Source organism: Tiliqua scincoides, chromosome 10 (assembly GCF_035046505.1).
Source record: "Tiliqua scincoides isolate rTilSci1 chromosome 10, rTilSci1.hap2, whole genome shotgun sequence".
In the NCBI taxonomy this organism is placed as follows: Eukaryota; Metazoa; Chordata; class Lepidosauria; order Squamata; family Scincidae; genus Tiliqua; species Tiliqua scincoides.
Genome location: NC_089830.1, coordinates 23,844,008 through 23,858,318, shown reverse-complemented (window position 1 = coordinate 23,858,318; position 14,311 = coordinate 23,844,008). Strand labels below are relative to the sequence as shown.

The 14,311-nt window shown below is 48.4% G+C and overlaps 1 protein-coding gene across 1 annotated transcript; it reads right to left on the bottom strand.

The window, feature by feature from the left end:
* Positions 1 to 406: 406 nt before the first annotated feature.
* LOC136661055 (very-long-chain 3-oxoacyl-CoA reductase-like) lies at positions 407 to 13,224 on the bottom strand. The gene is made up of 11 exons (XM_066638077.1): positions 13,210 to 13,224; positions 12,243 to 12,314; positions 11,931 to 12,006; positions 11,102 to 11,212; positions 8,856 to 8,920; positions 6,739 to 6,783; positions 6,607 to 6,641; positions 6,005 to 6,086; positions 5,677 to 5,742; positions 4,617 to 4,763; positions 407 to 421 (listed from the first exon to the last, which is right to left on the bottom strand). The coding sequence occupies exons 1-11, from the start codon at positions 13,222 to 13,224 to the stop codon at positions 407 to 409; spliced, it is 729 nt and encodes a 242-aa protein (XP_066494174.1).
* Between the last annotated feature and the right edge of the window lie 1,087 nt (positions 13,225 to 14,311).

Genomic DNA, 14,311 nt, shown 5'->3' with positions numbered 1-14,311 from the left:
GGATACAGGTTCGAAGTTACCCCATGGTGGATCAGTGGGTTTTCTCAGAGAACCACACCCAAAACTCCTTTACTTGTACTCTGTCACAAATAATTGACCCATGTGATATTGCATGTCATTTCCCTCTCCTTATTTGGCATACTGGTGCATGGTTCCAGCCCTAACTGGGAAGTCTATGAGCCATGTATGGAGAAGTTTCTGGCCTGCAACTTTGATTACATAAGACCCTGGAATGTTCCTTTTGAGAAAGCTATGATGCACATGTTTTTTCTCTGCAGGTCATCTTGACATAATGACTTTTCCTATCCTGGTTTTAACAGGAAAAATAGTCACTACTTTGGCTCCTAATTTCGGGTGTTTTTCTTATCTGAGAGAAGTTAGGTTAACCTTTAAAATCTCTATCACTCTAAGATATAGGCATCTGCAGAGATAAGCAGAGACATAGCAGAGAGTCCCTGATAAGCCAGCAAAACATAATGAGAACCTCTAAGCTGACACAGAGGGAAAAGAGATTTGTTTTAAATAAGAAAAGAGTTCTAAAAGAGAATCCTTTTGTACAATAAGAAGTGAGTTTGTCTTGTATCAAATATAATTATACCACTATACATCACAATAACGAAGTCACATCAAGAGAATTACACATAGAATAGAGGAAAGACCAAAAGGCTTAGTTCAAACAGTTCAAACAGTTAGCAGAAAGCCCACAGTGATTGATGAGACCAGACAGAAGGGATTTGGAAAGATAACATTAATAACTCTGTCAGGGTCAGAAATAAACAAAGACATACCAAAGGCCAGTAATAAATGAGTAAACAGTGCCATCTAGTGGTTGTTGGAAACAATGTTTTCTATAATGTCTCAAATGTACATTTTGCCTTTTTTGGAGTTTGTAATTTGAAGCCAACCAATCAAATGCTTGTAAAGTTATCTCTGGCCAACCCTGAGAAGGCCCCCATTTCTGATGTCACACACCAGCCAATGAGAAGTGTAAGACTCCTCAGACAAAGGAGCCAGAATCAAATATAAGGGAGAGGCTCACACTGGAAAATTGTTTTTTCTCTGTGGGCTCTGAGAGTTCCCACATGGCTCTCTTCGCTTTGGACAGGAGTCCCTGAGAAGCCCGTTGCTGGCAACAAAATAAAGCTTGCAGACGATCACCACTCTTGCCTACTGAGTTTGCTTTTGAACTTTGCTTTGACCTTGCAACAAGATGGTGGAATTAGGAAGACCCCTTTGGGTTTCTGACAAGGATAGACGTTACTGTAGGAAGGGTAACTTAGCACAACCCAGCATTTGCCAGAAAGCAAAGACATTGCATTAGAGATGGAAATTCTGCCCAGGGAGTCCATCACATCAAACTTCTTTTATTGAAACTGGGAAGGACCCAGCTAGGACATTGTTCAGCAAGATGCAACGTGATTGCACCCGCTGAGACTTGCTTAGGAAGGGCAGTGTGTGCTCTGCTAATGGAAACATGAACTGGGGAATGAATCAGAAGCTTCGTTCTGTGATTGCGTCAGATTTTCAACTGGGACACGTTACTCGCCGTTCCAGGAAAATCTAGATAGCCAGGCTTCTGGTAATGAGAAGCAGCTCAGTGCTGGTTCAAACATACAACTGCACTCAGAATCCCGGTCTGACTGCCCTTGAACTGCCTTTCCTTTTCTTTCTGTCCCCTGAATTTCACTTGGACTCCCTTATGGGGGCAGTAATAGCAGAACTATAAGCCAGATTCTATATACATTTGGAAGATACACATCAATAAACAGGCAGCCCTAGACAACTGCATCTGCAACAGGGAAGAGGTGCTGAAATGGATTCAGCTTGACTCCAGCATGTTGCTCTCAGGGTTGCAGGTGAACCGGTTAAGCTGGTTATTTCATTTGTATGTAGTGAAGGAATTTTTTTATTCTAGATTTTTACTTCAAATATGTTGCATTTTGCCTTCTATTTAAGCCCATTTCCTGTGCTTAAAAGCACAAGACGAAAGTCCCCTTCCCTCAGAGAACTTGGAAGCCGCAAACAGCTACCCGGTGTCAGTTGGATCCGGGGGCAGCCATTTTGGCGCTACTGCAACCCTGGGCACCAGGCAGCTCAGGATTGGGCTGTCACACTCAGGTTGGCCTCACAGAGTGAGAATGTGCTAACACCTCCTACTGGCTTGCAGAAAATGAGAGCCCTGAGTGAAGATTGTTCTGCCCTTTTCTATGCTGCTGATGTGAGTGTGGGGGGGGGGCCCTTTGGGATGTAATGCCCGTATATGGTAATGACTGACACCTGGGCCAATGTTCCAACTGTTATTGACTGCAGCCCCTGTTGAAATCCCCAGCATGGCATTCAGAAGTCACCTAGAGATTGACTTTATCTGCTCTCAGGGCTCTCAGGGCTCACTGAGTATAGTGCATTAATAGTGAAATAAGTGCATTTCTGAGCCAGCTGAGGGTTGGAGTTTTAAGTCGATCAATTAAATCATCATCAGCATCAACAACAACAGCTTCCCCCTTTTCCTTTATAAGTTGTTAAAAAATACATAAATAATATTGCATTTTACGATAGTATCTTTTTTTATTTTGTTATTCATCAATAAAGTAAAGAAAAAAAGATTCAGCTGAAAACAAGAGGCAGTCCTGGCAACAGAGCTAAAAACCAAGCCTCTGCCTGGCACAGACAGGGCGTGTTACATTGTACAGTTTTTCCGGATGGGCAATCATCATTTAGCAACTTAACAAAACCAGCGAAAAATGAGCGCCAGGAGAAAAATCAGTTTCAACCAGCTTTCCGTTGTTTCGCTTTGATGGTTCTCACCCTTTCCCTGATGACACTTTCCTTGATATGGCTATCTGTAAAGATTACTGTGGGGGGCCGTGTCCGTGAATCCCATATCGGTGGTTTCACTTAAATGTGGATCAGATCAGTGCTTCCCTCCCCTGTGCACCCCCTTCTCTCTGGAGGGTGAGGAGCAACCCCTCCTGTAAACGGATTCATGTATCCACATGAATTGGGTTCCAGAACAGAATCCCTGCGGATAGGGGAACATGTCTGTATACTGACAGCCTTCACTCCTGGGAGAAGCCTGATCACATAGTATTCACTTAGACTACTTCCCCTTTTTGCAAGGTCAGAGTTAAGTTAGCATTGAGAAAAGAAATAGCTCCGTGTTAACCAGTAAGCCCAGTTCTGCTTAGGACTTTTCCTCGCCTTCTACATGGCGTTCACAGGGGCCACTAGGGCGGCTGTTCCCTGGCTGTTAAAGCTATCAATGCCCTTTCAATTCTCGACTGAAATGAATTGGTCATGTGGGGGGAAAAGCAGCTTCCCAAATATGCAGTGGAAATTTAGTGGGAAACATCTCATCAACATCTGCGTGCAGGACAACAAGACCCAAACAAAGCTTTAGGGCCAGGGCATTGGGCCATGCCCCATCCCCTCGCGCATCTACAGCAAGGAAGGCTAGTCCTGCTTCTTTATGATCTTGTGGAAGAAGAAAACAAGAGCAATCCCGATGGGTGAAAAATGCAACCACTGGGGAAATAATGTCTGTCCCACGAGATACTGAAAGGCAAATGAAAAGGAAAATGCTGAGCAAGGCTGAGTGAGGCTTTTCTCTGAGCAAGAGGAGTATTTATTATTATTTATTTATTGGAGTTGCAATCTGCCTTTCTCCCTGGGGGGCACCCAAGGCGACTAAGGAGTAGAGTTTGGGGGATGTAATGAGGCCGCAGCCTTATTAGCCAGAACTGGCTTCAAATTTATTCCCTCCCCCCCAGGAAACGCTTGGTTCTGGGAGGAGGCCAGAGGCACAGATGCCCCAAATTCTCTGTTACAGAATTCTCAGCATCCTCACAAGCTGCAGTTCCCAAGGCCCTCGGAGAGGAAACCAACTAATATCAGCAGGGCCGGCCCATCCATGAGGCCAACTGAGATAGCCGCCTTGGGTAGACTGATAGGAGGAACTCGCCTTCATGTGCTCACCGGCTTCTGCTCCCCTCTAATGTATGCCTGAGAATCAGCAGAGCTACTACTGCATTAATGGCACACAAACTGGTAATAGTTCTGCAAACTCCACATCTCACCTATGGAGGTGAACTGCAGACTCTCCGATTGCATTTTGTAACATGAAAAACAAGTGGAGGTGGGAAATAAACTACCCACAACTAAATAATGTTTGGACTTTGCCCCAGAGGCAGACCAAGAATATGTTGGTGTTCACATTTTTTGCATAGAGCAGGGGTTTACAAACTGGGGCGTCGTCCAAAGGCCCTGCCCCTTAAGGATCGTGTTGCTCAGGGGACAAACAACTTCCGGTTTTGCGGAGGTGGGGCACAATCATTCCACTTGCACTTTCAAAGCTGTGGGGAACCTGCAGATGGTCGCGCAGGGTTCCCCGCACCCTCGGGAGCTGGCAGGAGGCTTCAGTATGTACAGCCAAGCCCCTGCAGCCCCCCTGAGTGGCGCAATCCTGGGGATTGCATCACTGCCTCCCCCCCACCCCCACAAAGACTTAGAGCAGTTCATACTCCCTTAGAGAGTTTGAAAACTGCTGGCATAGAGGATAAAAAACAAACAAGGGTTTGCTGCTGTCCATTAATCTACCTTGCAACCCACACTGAACTTACCTGAATGCTGTGCATAAGGGTGCCCGAGGTTCTGTTGGTGAGCCCCACAGTATTCAAGGCCTTGTGCGCAAACACATCTGCCGGTATCTTCCCACATTTTTCATACTTGGCAGTCATATTGGTGTCAACAACAGCGGGCAGCACACTCTGCGGAAGAAAGGAGCATTACAGCGGGAGACCATGTCTGAATCCAGGCTTGTCTTCTCCAGCTCAGGATTCCTCAGGACAGGAGCTGGGAACTGCAGCCTGAGGTTGAAGTGGCAGAAGGTTCTGGGCAGGAGATGTAGGCTCCAAGTACACAACACTAACACAAGATAAAGGGGAACTAGTAACTGAAGCAAACTTGCTTCCTCCTCTCCTCTGCCCTGCCTCCAGATACCAAAGTTACTTAACTAAGGGCGCAATCCTGACCTGGGGTTGGGCCGGCACAAATGTGCCATAAAGCATGTTTGCACCTCCTCGTGCATTGGCTGGCGCACGGACACATACTGGCCAACCTCCGCGCCTACTTGGGGAGGGGCCTCGCATCAGCCGAGCTTGGCCGACGCATGGCTCTGGGGTGTGTGGGAAGGAGGCAGGAGGGAGGTGTTCCGTGGCAGGGGGAGGGCAGGGGGAGGGCGGTACTGGGGGCGGGTGGGCGGGGAGCAGGAGTTGGGGCTGGGACTGGGCAGTTATGCTGGATCCCAAACCCCGTTCCCGAGCAGCATAGCGCTCTCCTCGAACATGCCACTGAGGAGACCCATAGGGGCTGCAGTGGCTTACCTGGGGGTAAGGGGAAGAGTTTCCCCTTGCCTCTGGCTGAGCCACTTTGAGCCCCTAATTTATGCCGGATACAGCGCAGGCCTCCTGGTCTGCCTGTTGCAGCACAAGATAGGATTGCGCTGCAGGAGATAGGTCATCACTGAGCCCCTGACCACACTATATACAAAGTGAAATAAGGAGTAAAAAATAAGTAATTTTTTAACTGGGAGAATTTTGCCAAGCCCTGTTGACTGATTGCCACAAGTCCGACTGTCCTTTGATTCCTTGGGATAAGAACAAGAGGCTCAATCAACAATACCTGCACAATGATGCCTTTGGAGCGGTATTCTCGGTCCAACCCTCGCGCGAAAAGATCCAGAAATGTCTGAAACAGAAGCAGAAAAATCAAGGTCTGAGGGTGGAAATAACTCCACGGGCACTTAGGGTGAGGACATTGGCTCCCATTCACATAGCCACATTTGCAAAAGATGGTTAGACCTCAACTGACAAGGGCACGATCAAGCTGCAAGTTCCACTTATTATATGAAAAGCAGATTATTTGGAGGTCATGAAGTAGAGGGAGACAATGGAAGTAAGAAAGCCTGGACCTTCAGGTATAGGGTTACAGAGGTGTACATGCTCCTCACCTTGGATGCAGCATATATCTGTTGCAGGGGCATAGGACGACGGGCAAATACCGAAGACATGTTTATGATAATCCCCTTCTTCCTACAGAGAGAGTCATTCTGGTGAGTTAGCGGAACACCTGCCCTTCTGTAAGGAATCCAATGCAAACCAGGATTCTCCAAAATATTCCAGAGTGTTCCAGAGTGTAAAGGATTGCCTTTACAGCAATCAAAGAGCCCTTGTGGCACCAGAAAGACTGTGACCCCAAGGACTGGAAAAGAGCAAATGGAGACAAGCAAATGTCTCTTTCTAGCCTTCTAAACTATGCGATGTGGCCAACCAACCATTTTAGGTTCAATGTGCCATGGACCAGAACCATCTCTGTGCTATATTATTACTACTGTTCCTTTCTTTCCTGCAAATTTGCCACAGATGAGCTTTGTCCCTCTTTTTTGGAGCAGAGGGTTCTGTCCACACATCTGCTCATGATACTTTTTTCCTATATTGTTGACAACCCCAATCAAAATCCAGTTTCCTTGGAGGAAGCAGAAGCCCTCACAGGTGTCATTCTGGAATACTGTATAGGCAGGTTCTGAGGGGTGCAGATTCCCTCCTCGCCTACCTGGCAACCATCTGAGGAAGGATGATCTGTGTCATCTAGGAGAACAAGAGCAGTGACACACAGTCAGTGATGGGAAACGGGGCCCAAGCACCTTCCCCTTCCATGTCCCGTTTCCATCCATACATCACCCACCTTCAATGTCGAAAGTATATTGCAGTTCACCAAGTCAGGTATATACTGTAAGAGACGGAAAAGAAGTGTGACTGTCTTGGTTATTGTCTTGTCACAAAGCTTCTGGCAGCTGATGAGAGACCAAGGGGGCTTTGACTTTCCAGACCACCTGGGCATCTCTCCACAGCCTTTGGAGCGTCACAGGACACTTCAGCTAGTAAAAGGTGGAGAGAAAGAGCGGCCACAGTCTGAATTTGACAGAAGTAGAGCCTGAGTCTCGAAGACTTGAATTCAAGGTTTGTTTTAAAATTGATTGACTTTAGTTAAGCTCCACTTTTCAATCAAAATAGTGTCCTTAAAACAACCTGCTTCATTGGTCATGGCGTTTACTGGCTCCTCCATGCAAGAGAGGGATGTTTCAAAGACAAGACAGAGGCACAAGAAGCTTCCACTCAGTCACAGCCTCTCCCTGTTTGTCTCTTGGGATCATTAGAAAAGGTATTGAGAACAAAACGGCTAATATAATGCCATTGTACAAATCCATGGTAAGGTCACACCTATAGTATTGTGTCCAGTTCTGGTTGCCGCATCTCAAAAAAGACATAGTGGAAATGGAAAAGGTGCAAAAGAGAGCAACTAAGATGATTACTGGGCTGGGGCACCTTCCTTATGAGGAAAGGCTAGGGCATTTGGGCCTCTTCAGCCTAGAAAAGAGGTGCCTGAGGGGAGACATGATTGAGACATACAAAATTATGCAGGGGGTGGACAGAGTGGATAGAGAGATGCTCTTTACACTCTCACATAATACCAGAACCAGGGGACTTCCACTAAAATTGAGTGTTGGGAGAGTTAGAACAGACAAAAGAAAATATTTCTTTACTCAGCGTGTGGTCAGTCTGTGGAACTCCATGCCACAGGATGGCGTGATGGCATCTGGCCTGGATGCCTTTACAAGGGGATTGGACAAGTTTCTGGAGGAAAAAGCCATTACGGGGTACAAGCCATGATGTGTATGTGCAACCTCCTGATTTTAGAAATGGGCTATGTCAGAATGCCAGATGCAAGGGAGGGCACCAGGATGAGGTCTCTTGTTATCTGGTGTGCTCCCTGGGGCATTTGGTGGGCCGCTGTGAGATATAGGAAGCTGGACTATGGCCTGATCCAGTGGGGCTGTTCTTATGTTCTTATGTTCTCTCACATCCAGTGCCTCACCTCTTCAATCACAGGCAGCTGTTTGCCCATCCAAATGAGGGCAAAGACCAGAAGCCAGATCTGATAGCACAGAGTGTGTTTCCTAATCATCTTGAGAACTGCCCTATCTGGAAACTCCTACCATTCGGGACAGGAGGCAAACCATCCTTTTAAGTTGCAGGGCAGTCCGGGAGGGGATCGGGAAGTGCTGAAAGGTTCCTCCCTCCTTCTCTGATTCTTGTCAAGGAGATTAAGCAACAAAGAGTCCTGTGGCACCTCTGAGCTGAAGATGTTTAAATCAGGACACGCCTCAGTGGGTTACAGACCATTTCATCTGATCCTATCAGTGAAATCCACAGTGGAATAGGGAAGATGTGTGTGGGTGGAGGGTACGAAAAGTAAGGCTAAAAGCAGTAGAATGTCAACTTCCTTGAAAATAAGAAGCCCCTGAAAAGCCAGGAAGACAGAGGGGACCAGATTTCAGTAAACCTCTATGTATGTCTACAGCAAACCTGCTCCCAGGTGAGCATATATAAGATTGCAGCCATAGTACTGTTCATGGTTAAGGTGCACAAATTAGGGCGCAATCCAAACCTGCAGTGAAGCAGGCAAGCCAGGAGGCTTGCGCTGCATCCAAGGCGGGTTTGCAGGTAGCAGCGGCTCAGCCAGGGGCAAGGGGAAGCTTTTCTCCTTACCCCTGGGTAAGGGTTGCGTGCTCCTATGGGTCTCCTCGGACTTGCGCCACCTCTGGAGGTGACAGAAGTCCAAGGAGAACGGAGCATTGTAGTTTCTACTTCACATGCTCAGCTGATTACAACCCTGGGATGACAGCCGACATGTCACAATGCACTGAGCCACCAACTGTGTGCAGGGGAGATTGCACAAATGGCGGTACCTGATGACAGGCAGGGAGGTGCCAGGCGGTCTTTGGCTGAGACCAAACTCACCTTGTCAATGTCAGGGAGGTCTAGAAAACGCAGTGGCAGAGGAATGTTCATGCCAACATTGTTCACTGTAAAAAGAGTGAGCAGAGGGTGAGTTGTCACACAGACACAGAAGGCCAGTGGGTCAGAGTCACCACCCTTCCGCCTTCGCTCAGCAACAAATCAGAGGAGCACAAAGAGACCTCAGGCACATACTTCAAGACAACAGGCTGGAATGTGGGTTGAAATTAGAGGCCACCTGTATTGGAATCGCAGAAGATCTGGCCAGGAGGTAGATGTGGTATCAGCAGTGGCCCCTTTAAGGGTAAGGCCTGGGCACCCAGCAGAGTGTGCTGCACAGCTGCAGCCACTTGAAGGGAATAGAGCCCTCAGGCATAAAAGCACCTGATGAAGGGAGTGTTTGGTGTGGGTAGCAGAAGGTGGGAAGCTTGAGGAAGGACAGACTGGAGAAATGAACTGAGGAATTGATGGCTAATAGACTGCTGGAACTGCTGATGGACTGATGTGTGAATGGACTTTGGAAGCTGCTGGAGCAGAAACTACTGGAGACACTAAGACTGGTATTTGGCTGCTGTGCCCAAGATCTGCTGAGGACCAAGGGGCTGCTGTAGTGGCGGGAGGCTGCTGGCAGGAAGGAGGACCTCTGTAGGTTAAACAGGCAAGCTACCCTGGTGGTAAGGTCCAGCAGTACTGCAGGGCAGAACCAGGGTCACTTTTGAGGAAAGAAGGGGAGCTAATTAGCTAAAAGTGGGCATAGTTCTCCAGGCAGAGCTTGGACTGGGAATCTGGCAGAACACCACCAGACTGATGCAATCACAACATGTTCAAATGAAAAAACTAGAGCCATCTTTAGAAAATGGACCCTCTGTCAGGTCAGCAGGGGAGGATAGCCCTTGCTTTCCTGATAGCAGAGTGGCATGGGAGCGTAGGGAAAGAGCACAAGAAGCAGGCGATCCCAAACAGAGCCAAAGAAGCAGCCACAGGCTTGTTTGTTGCAGAAGCATGTATTGGTGAAGGAGCAGGCAGAAGAGTAGTCAGTCAAACGGTCCAGAAGTCAGGGATACAGAGAGGCACAGTCAAGATAATGCACAGTCCCAGCCACAGAACAAACCAGCAACAGGACGCACAGAAACTCCACCACAGCAACCCACACCTGAAGTCTGCTCTTGCCCCCATATATACCGGGGCCAGCCAATCAGAGTAGGGCGACCTCATAGTCACAAGACAGTCTTGTGACCCACTCTGATTGGCTGTCCAGTGGTGCATTGCACCATTCCTCCGTAGCCTACGTGACTCAGCACACATTTCTCCCAGCTCACATGGCTCGCACCTGCAACAGGTGCAGCTGATTACCAATCACATACAGTGGTGCTGTTCCTTTAATTTACATTTCATATGAGGCCTGGACATCAAGGCCCCTCCTGCCACATCCTGGCTCACAACAATTCAGGGCTTGGGATGCCAAAGGCCTGACACCCTCTCCCCATTTTGATATTCTCTGACTCTCTGTGGGAGGGACTTCCAGTGATTTCTCCACTGCTTGCTGGACATACAGCTCACTCCTATCTTGCATTGGAACAGGCAAGTCCAGCCAAGATTGGGGTCAGAAGTGGCTCAGCAGGAGGCAAGAGGAAACTCTTCCCCTTACTCCCAGGTAAGCCACCACGGCCCCAGTGAGGCCCCAGTGACTTGTGTCACCTCAGCACCTATTGTGCTGTTAGGATTGTGCGCATAGTGTGCATGTTGCTTTACTAAAAAGCTTAATAAAAAGTATAAATAGGAAAAGGTGCATATACCGAGAATGCCACCTCAGGAGGTGGCACAAGTCTGAGGAGAACGGAGCAGCTTCAAGCTCTTCCTCACTGCCCAGGGAACGGGGTTGTTATCCATCATAACAGCTGGGTCCCAGCCCTGCCTCCTGCTCCCCACCCACCCTCCACCCGCCCTCCCACCATCCCAGAACCCCTCCCTCCTGCCTCCTCCTGCCCTCCCCAGGCCTGGGCATTGGCCAAGCTTGGCTGATGCAACCCTCCCTCCCCATGTTGGTGAGGAGGCAGGATGCAGCCTCCGTGGACTGGCACGCAACCCAGCGCCGGCCCAGCCGACTCCCGAGAAGGCGCTAACGTGTGCTACCCTCCTGGGCTGGGACTGGTGCTGGCCTATTGTGCTGTTAGGATTGCTCCCATAGTGTACATGACGCAAGATTAAAAAGCTTAATAAAAAGTATAAATAGGAAAAGGTGCATATACCCAGAATGCCAATCTCCAGGCCCTGCAGAGCATCTCGAATCGGCTCATAGCTTTCCGATCCCTCGGTGAAATCCATCTGGATGACTCTGGTGCTTCGGCCGTGCTGTTCCTCTGGGAAGTGAAGGCAAAGAGATGCTGGAACTCCTTGCCAGAACAGGTCACTAGACCAACAGGCAGACTTAGGAACACTGAGCAGTTGTCTGACACATGCAGGTGTCCAGTCTTGCAGGGGTCCGAACAGCCTGTCCGGTTATGTCTCTGAAGCAGAACAGCCAAATCCTAACTAACTTTCTGTGCCGAGCTGCAGCGGCACCAGTACGGCCTCCACTGTATCCAGCATGGAAAGAGAGGCAGCTGGAGGTCTCCCTGATGTTAGGAGACACCTGTTCCCTTGCCCTGAAGTAAGCAGCCACTGCCGCGATGGGAGTACTTGGATCTGCTCCAGCAAAATCTTTAGCTCAAGTCCAAAGAGCCATATGTTGGTGGATCAGGCCTGGGATGGGGGATAAGATCAAACAGGAGCCTATGCCGCTGTCCATGTCCCCTCCCTGTGCTGGTCTGCCCTCCCCATCCCCCACTACCGCCCTCCTCCCTTATAATGCACACTCTTCCTATCACAAAAAAGAGATAGCAAAAGAACAGCATACTTATCAATCTGTCATCATAAAACAAGCAACCTTCAACATGGCTCCAACTTGCTGTGTCAGTAATTACTTTGGCAATCTTTTCTTTCAGGATCCCAGAGCTCTGGAAAGAGTCCCATTTCTGAGAGCTGGACCCAGCAGCTTGCCCAGTCACCTCCGCCTCCCAGGTGCAGCTTCTCACTTACCAATTTCAGCAGCCACCTGCTTCAGCTTTTCCAGGGAGCGGCTGATGAGAACCACGTTGAGGCCCCTCTTGGCAAGCTGGAAGCCCAAGAAGGAGAGTCAGGAGATCAAAGGGTTAGCCGCAAAGGACTAGCTGCAAAGGCCTAGGAAAGGCCAATCACCAAGTGTGAAAGTGCCTGCTGTGCTCCTTTTCCTGTCGGAAGGTTCCTGGATCACTTGTGTCTTTCTCTTTGCTTACACCTTGAACGTACATGAACCTAAGCATGCCCAAGAGGACCCTTCTAAGATCCTTTCAAACATTATAGTCCACTCACCTCATGCGCGTAGGCTTTTCCAATCCCCACCATGGCTCCGGTTACCACTACAAAGGAGGCAGAAAGGACAAGCTATGAACAAAAGGAATGTCACCCGGAAGAGTTTCACTCAAGAAGTTCAATCCTTGTCAGAAATCCAAAGAACTTCCTAAGTTCATCATCTGAGGACCCCTTTGTGACAATGGCTTCTGCATGAAGGTCATTTCAGTGCAGGAAGAGGTGCCAACTGCATTACATACAACCCGTGGAACCCCAGGTGCACATGTCCACCCCTGCAAAGTAAGAGTGCTGGGGATACAGTCAGAGCTGGACACAAACCCCAGGAGACAGATTTGGTGAAGGAGCCAGGCTGCAGGATCGGGTTGGAGTAGTGTTGGGTTTGAGTGAATAAGTGCTGAGACAACATGATGAATGCGCAGACAGAGGAGACGGAAGAATGGGTGAGAACAAGAATAGAGACTTGATAACAAGGCAAACCCAGACCGTGTGCCAATAAGTGCAGGATCCAATTTCCTGAGCCAATTGAGGGTCAGAGTTTTTAGTCCATTAATTAAATCTGCACCAATATCCATCCAAACAAGACCATCATTTGGAAGATAAAAGGCAGGCTCTCCTTGTTTTGAGAGGATGCATTCCTGAGTCTCAGCAGGCATCATCTCAAGAGTGGTGATCTGCTTTTGGCTTCCCCTCTGCCATGGTTTATAGCAACATGTTTTCCTAAGAAGCCATTTCTTTTAAATGTCTTGCTCAATTAACCCATTTCTGCCCAGCTCACAGGTATGCACATTTGATCACTTGCATACATGCAACATTGGGCAGAAATGACTGAATGAATGCATTTTTTAAGTCAATCTAAAGGTCTTCAGAGATGAATCTAACTTATTAATCAATGAGCTGCGGGGAACCTGCACAGGATTCAGCCTCTGTTCCATTCCCCATGAGATGATGGCACAAAAGAGGCACTCACCTGCCCAAGGTCCATAGCTGGCCAGGTCTACCCCTTTCCACTCTTTTGACAGCACATAAATCCTCAACCGATGTCCCACGCCACAAGCAGCTTGCCAAAGGAGACGGAGAACAGTTATAATTCCGAGGATAGACAGTGCCAGGTTGAGATAGAACGTGCTGTTGGAAGTCATTGCTTCTCTTTTTCAGCAGCATACACTGTCCCTGATCAGACAGCTTCACGAGAGATGGAGCACAAGCAGGCTCTTTTATTCTTCTATCTCAGGGAGGTGCCTGCAGAGTTGCTAAACCTCTAGGAAGGTGCTGGAGTTGCCTGGAATCTGCAACAATCCCTAGGTGACTTTTGAAAACCATGCTGGAGATTTCAACAGGGGCTGCAGGAATTTCCAATGTAACATCACTTGCAAAGACTTGCTAGAGAGGCCAGGATTTGTTACCCAACTTTCCTCCTGGGTAAGTATGCATTGGACCGGGGGGGCGGGGGGCAGAATATGCCACACTTGCTGAAAGTCTTTTTATTCCCACTATGTATACATATGTTCCATATGTATTTTCCATGTACCACATGCTGCGATACAAGGATATCTGCAAGAGGGATCTGCAGGCCTTAGGATTGGACCTCAACCTTGGCCTCTGAGCGTCCCGCTTGGACTGTGCAGCATGGCCTCTCCCAGTTTGAAGAGACACTTGGCCAACAAACTGAGGCAAAGAGGCAAAGAAGGAAGACCATAGCCAGGGGGACAGACCAGGGACAGACCACACTTGCTCCCAGTGTGGAAGGAATTGTCACTGCCAAATCAGCCTTTTCAGTCACACTAGAAGTTTTCCAGAACCAGGTCCGCTAAATATTCCAAGGAAAGATCTAAGGAGTTCAATTTGGAATCAATTTTATAAAACCAGCTAGATAAAAAGGGGTCTCTTATCAGGTCATTAAGAAGGGAATCGGATGGAAGAGACAGATGGAGACGGAGCCAAAATTTAAATGTTAAAGCCCAAGCTATAGTTGAAGGGAGATGAACTCCCAGCTCGAGAGCCAGCGTTGCTAACCAGATGGAATTTGGGACTCCGAGAATCCTCCTAAAAAATACGGCCGCAACTCAGTC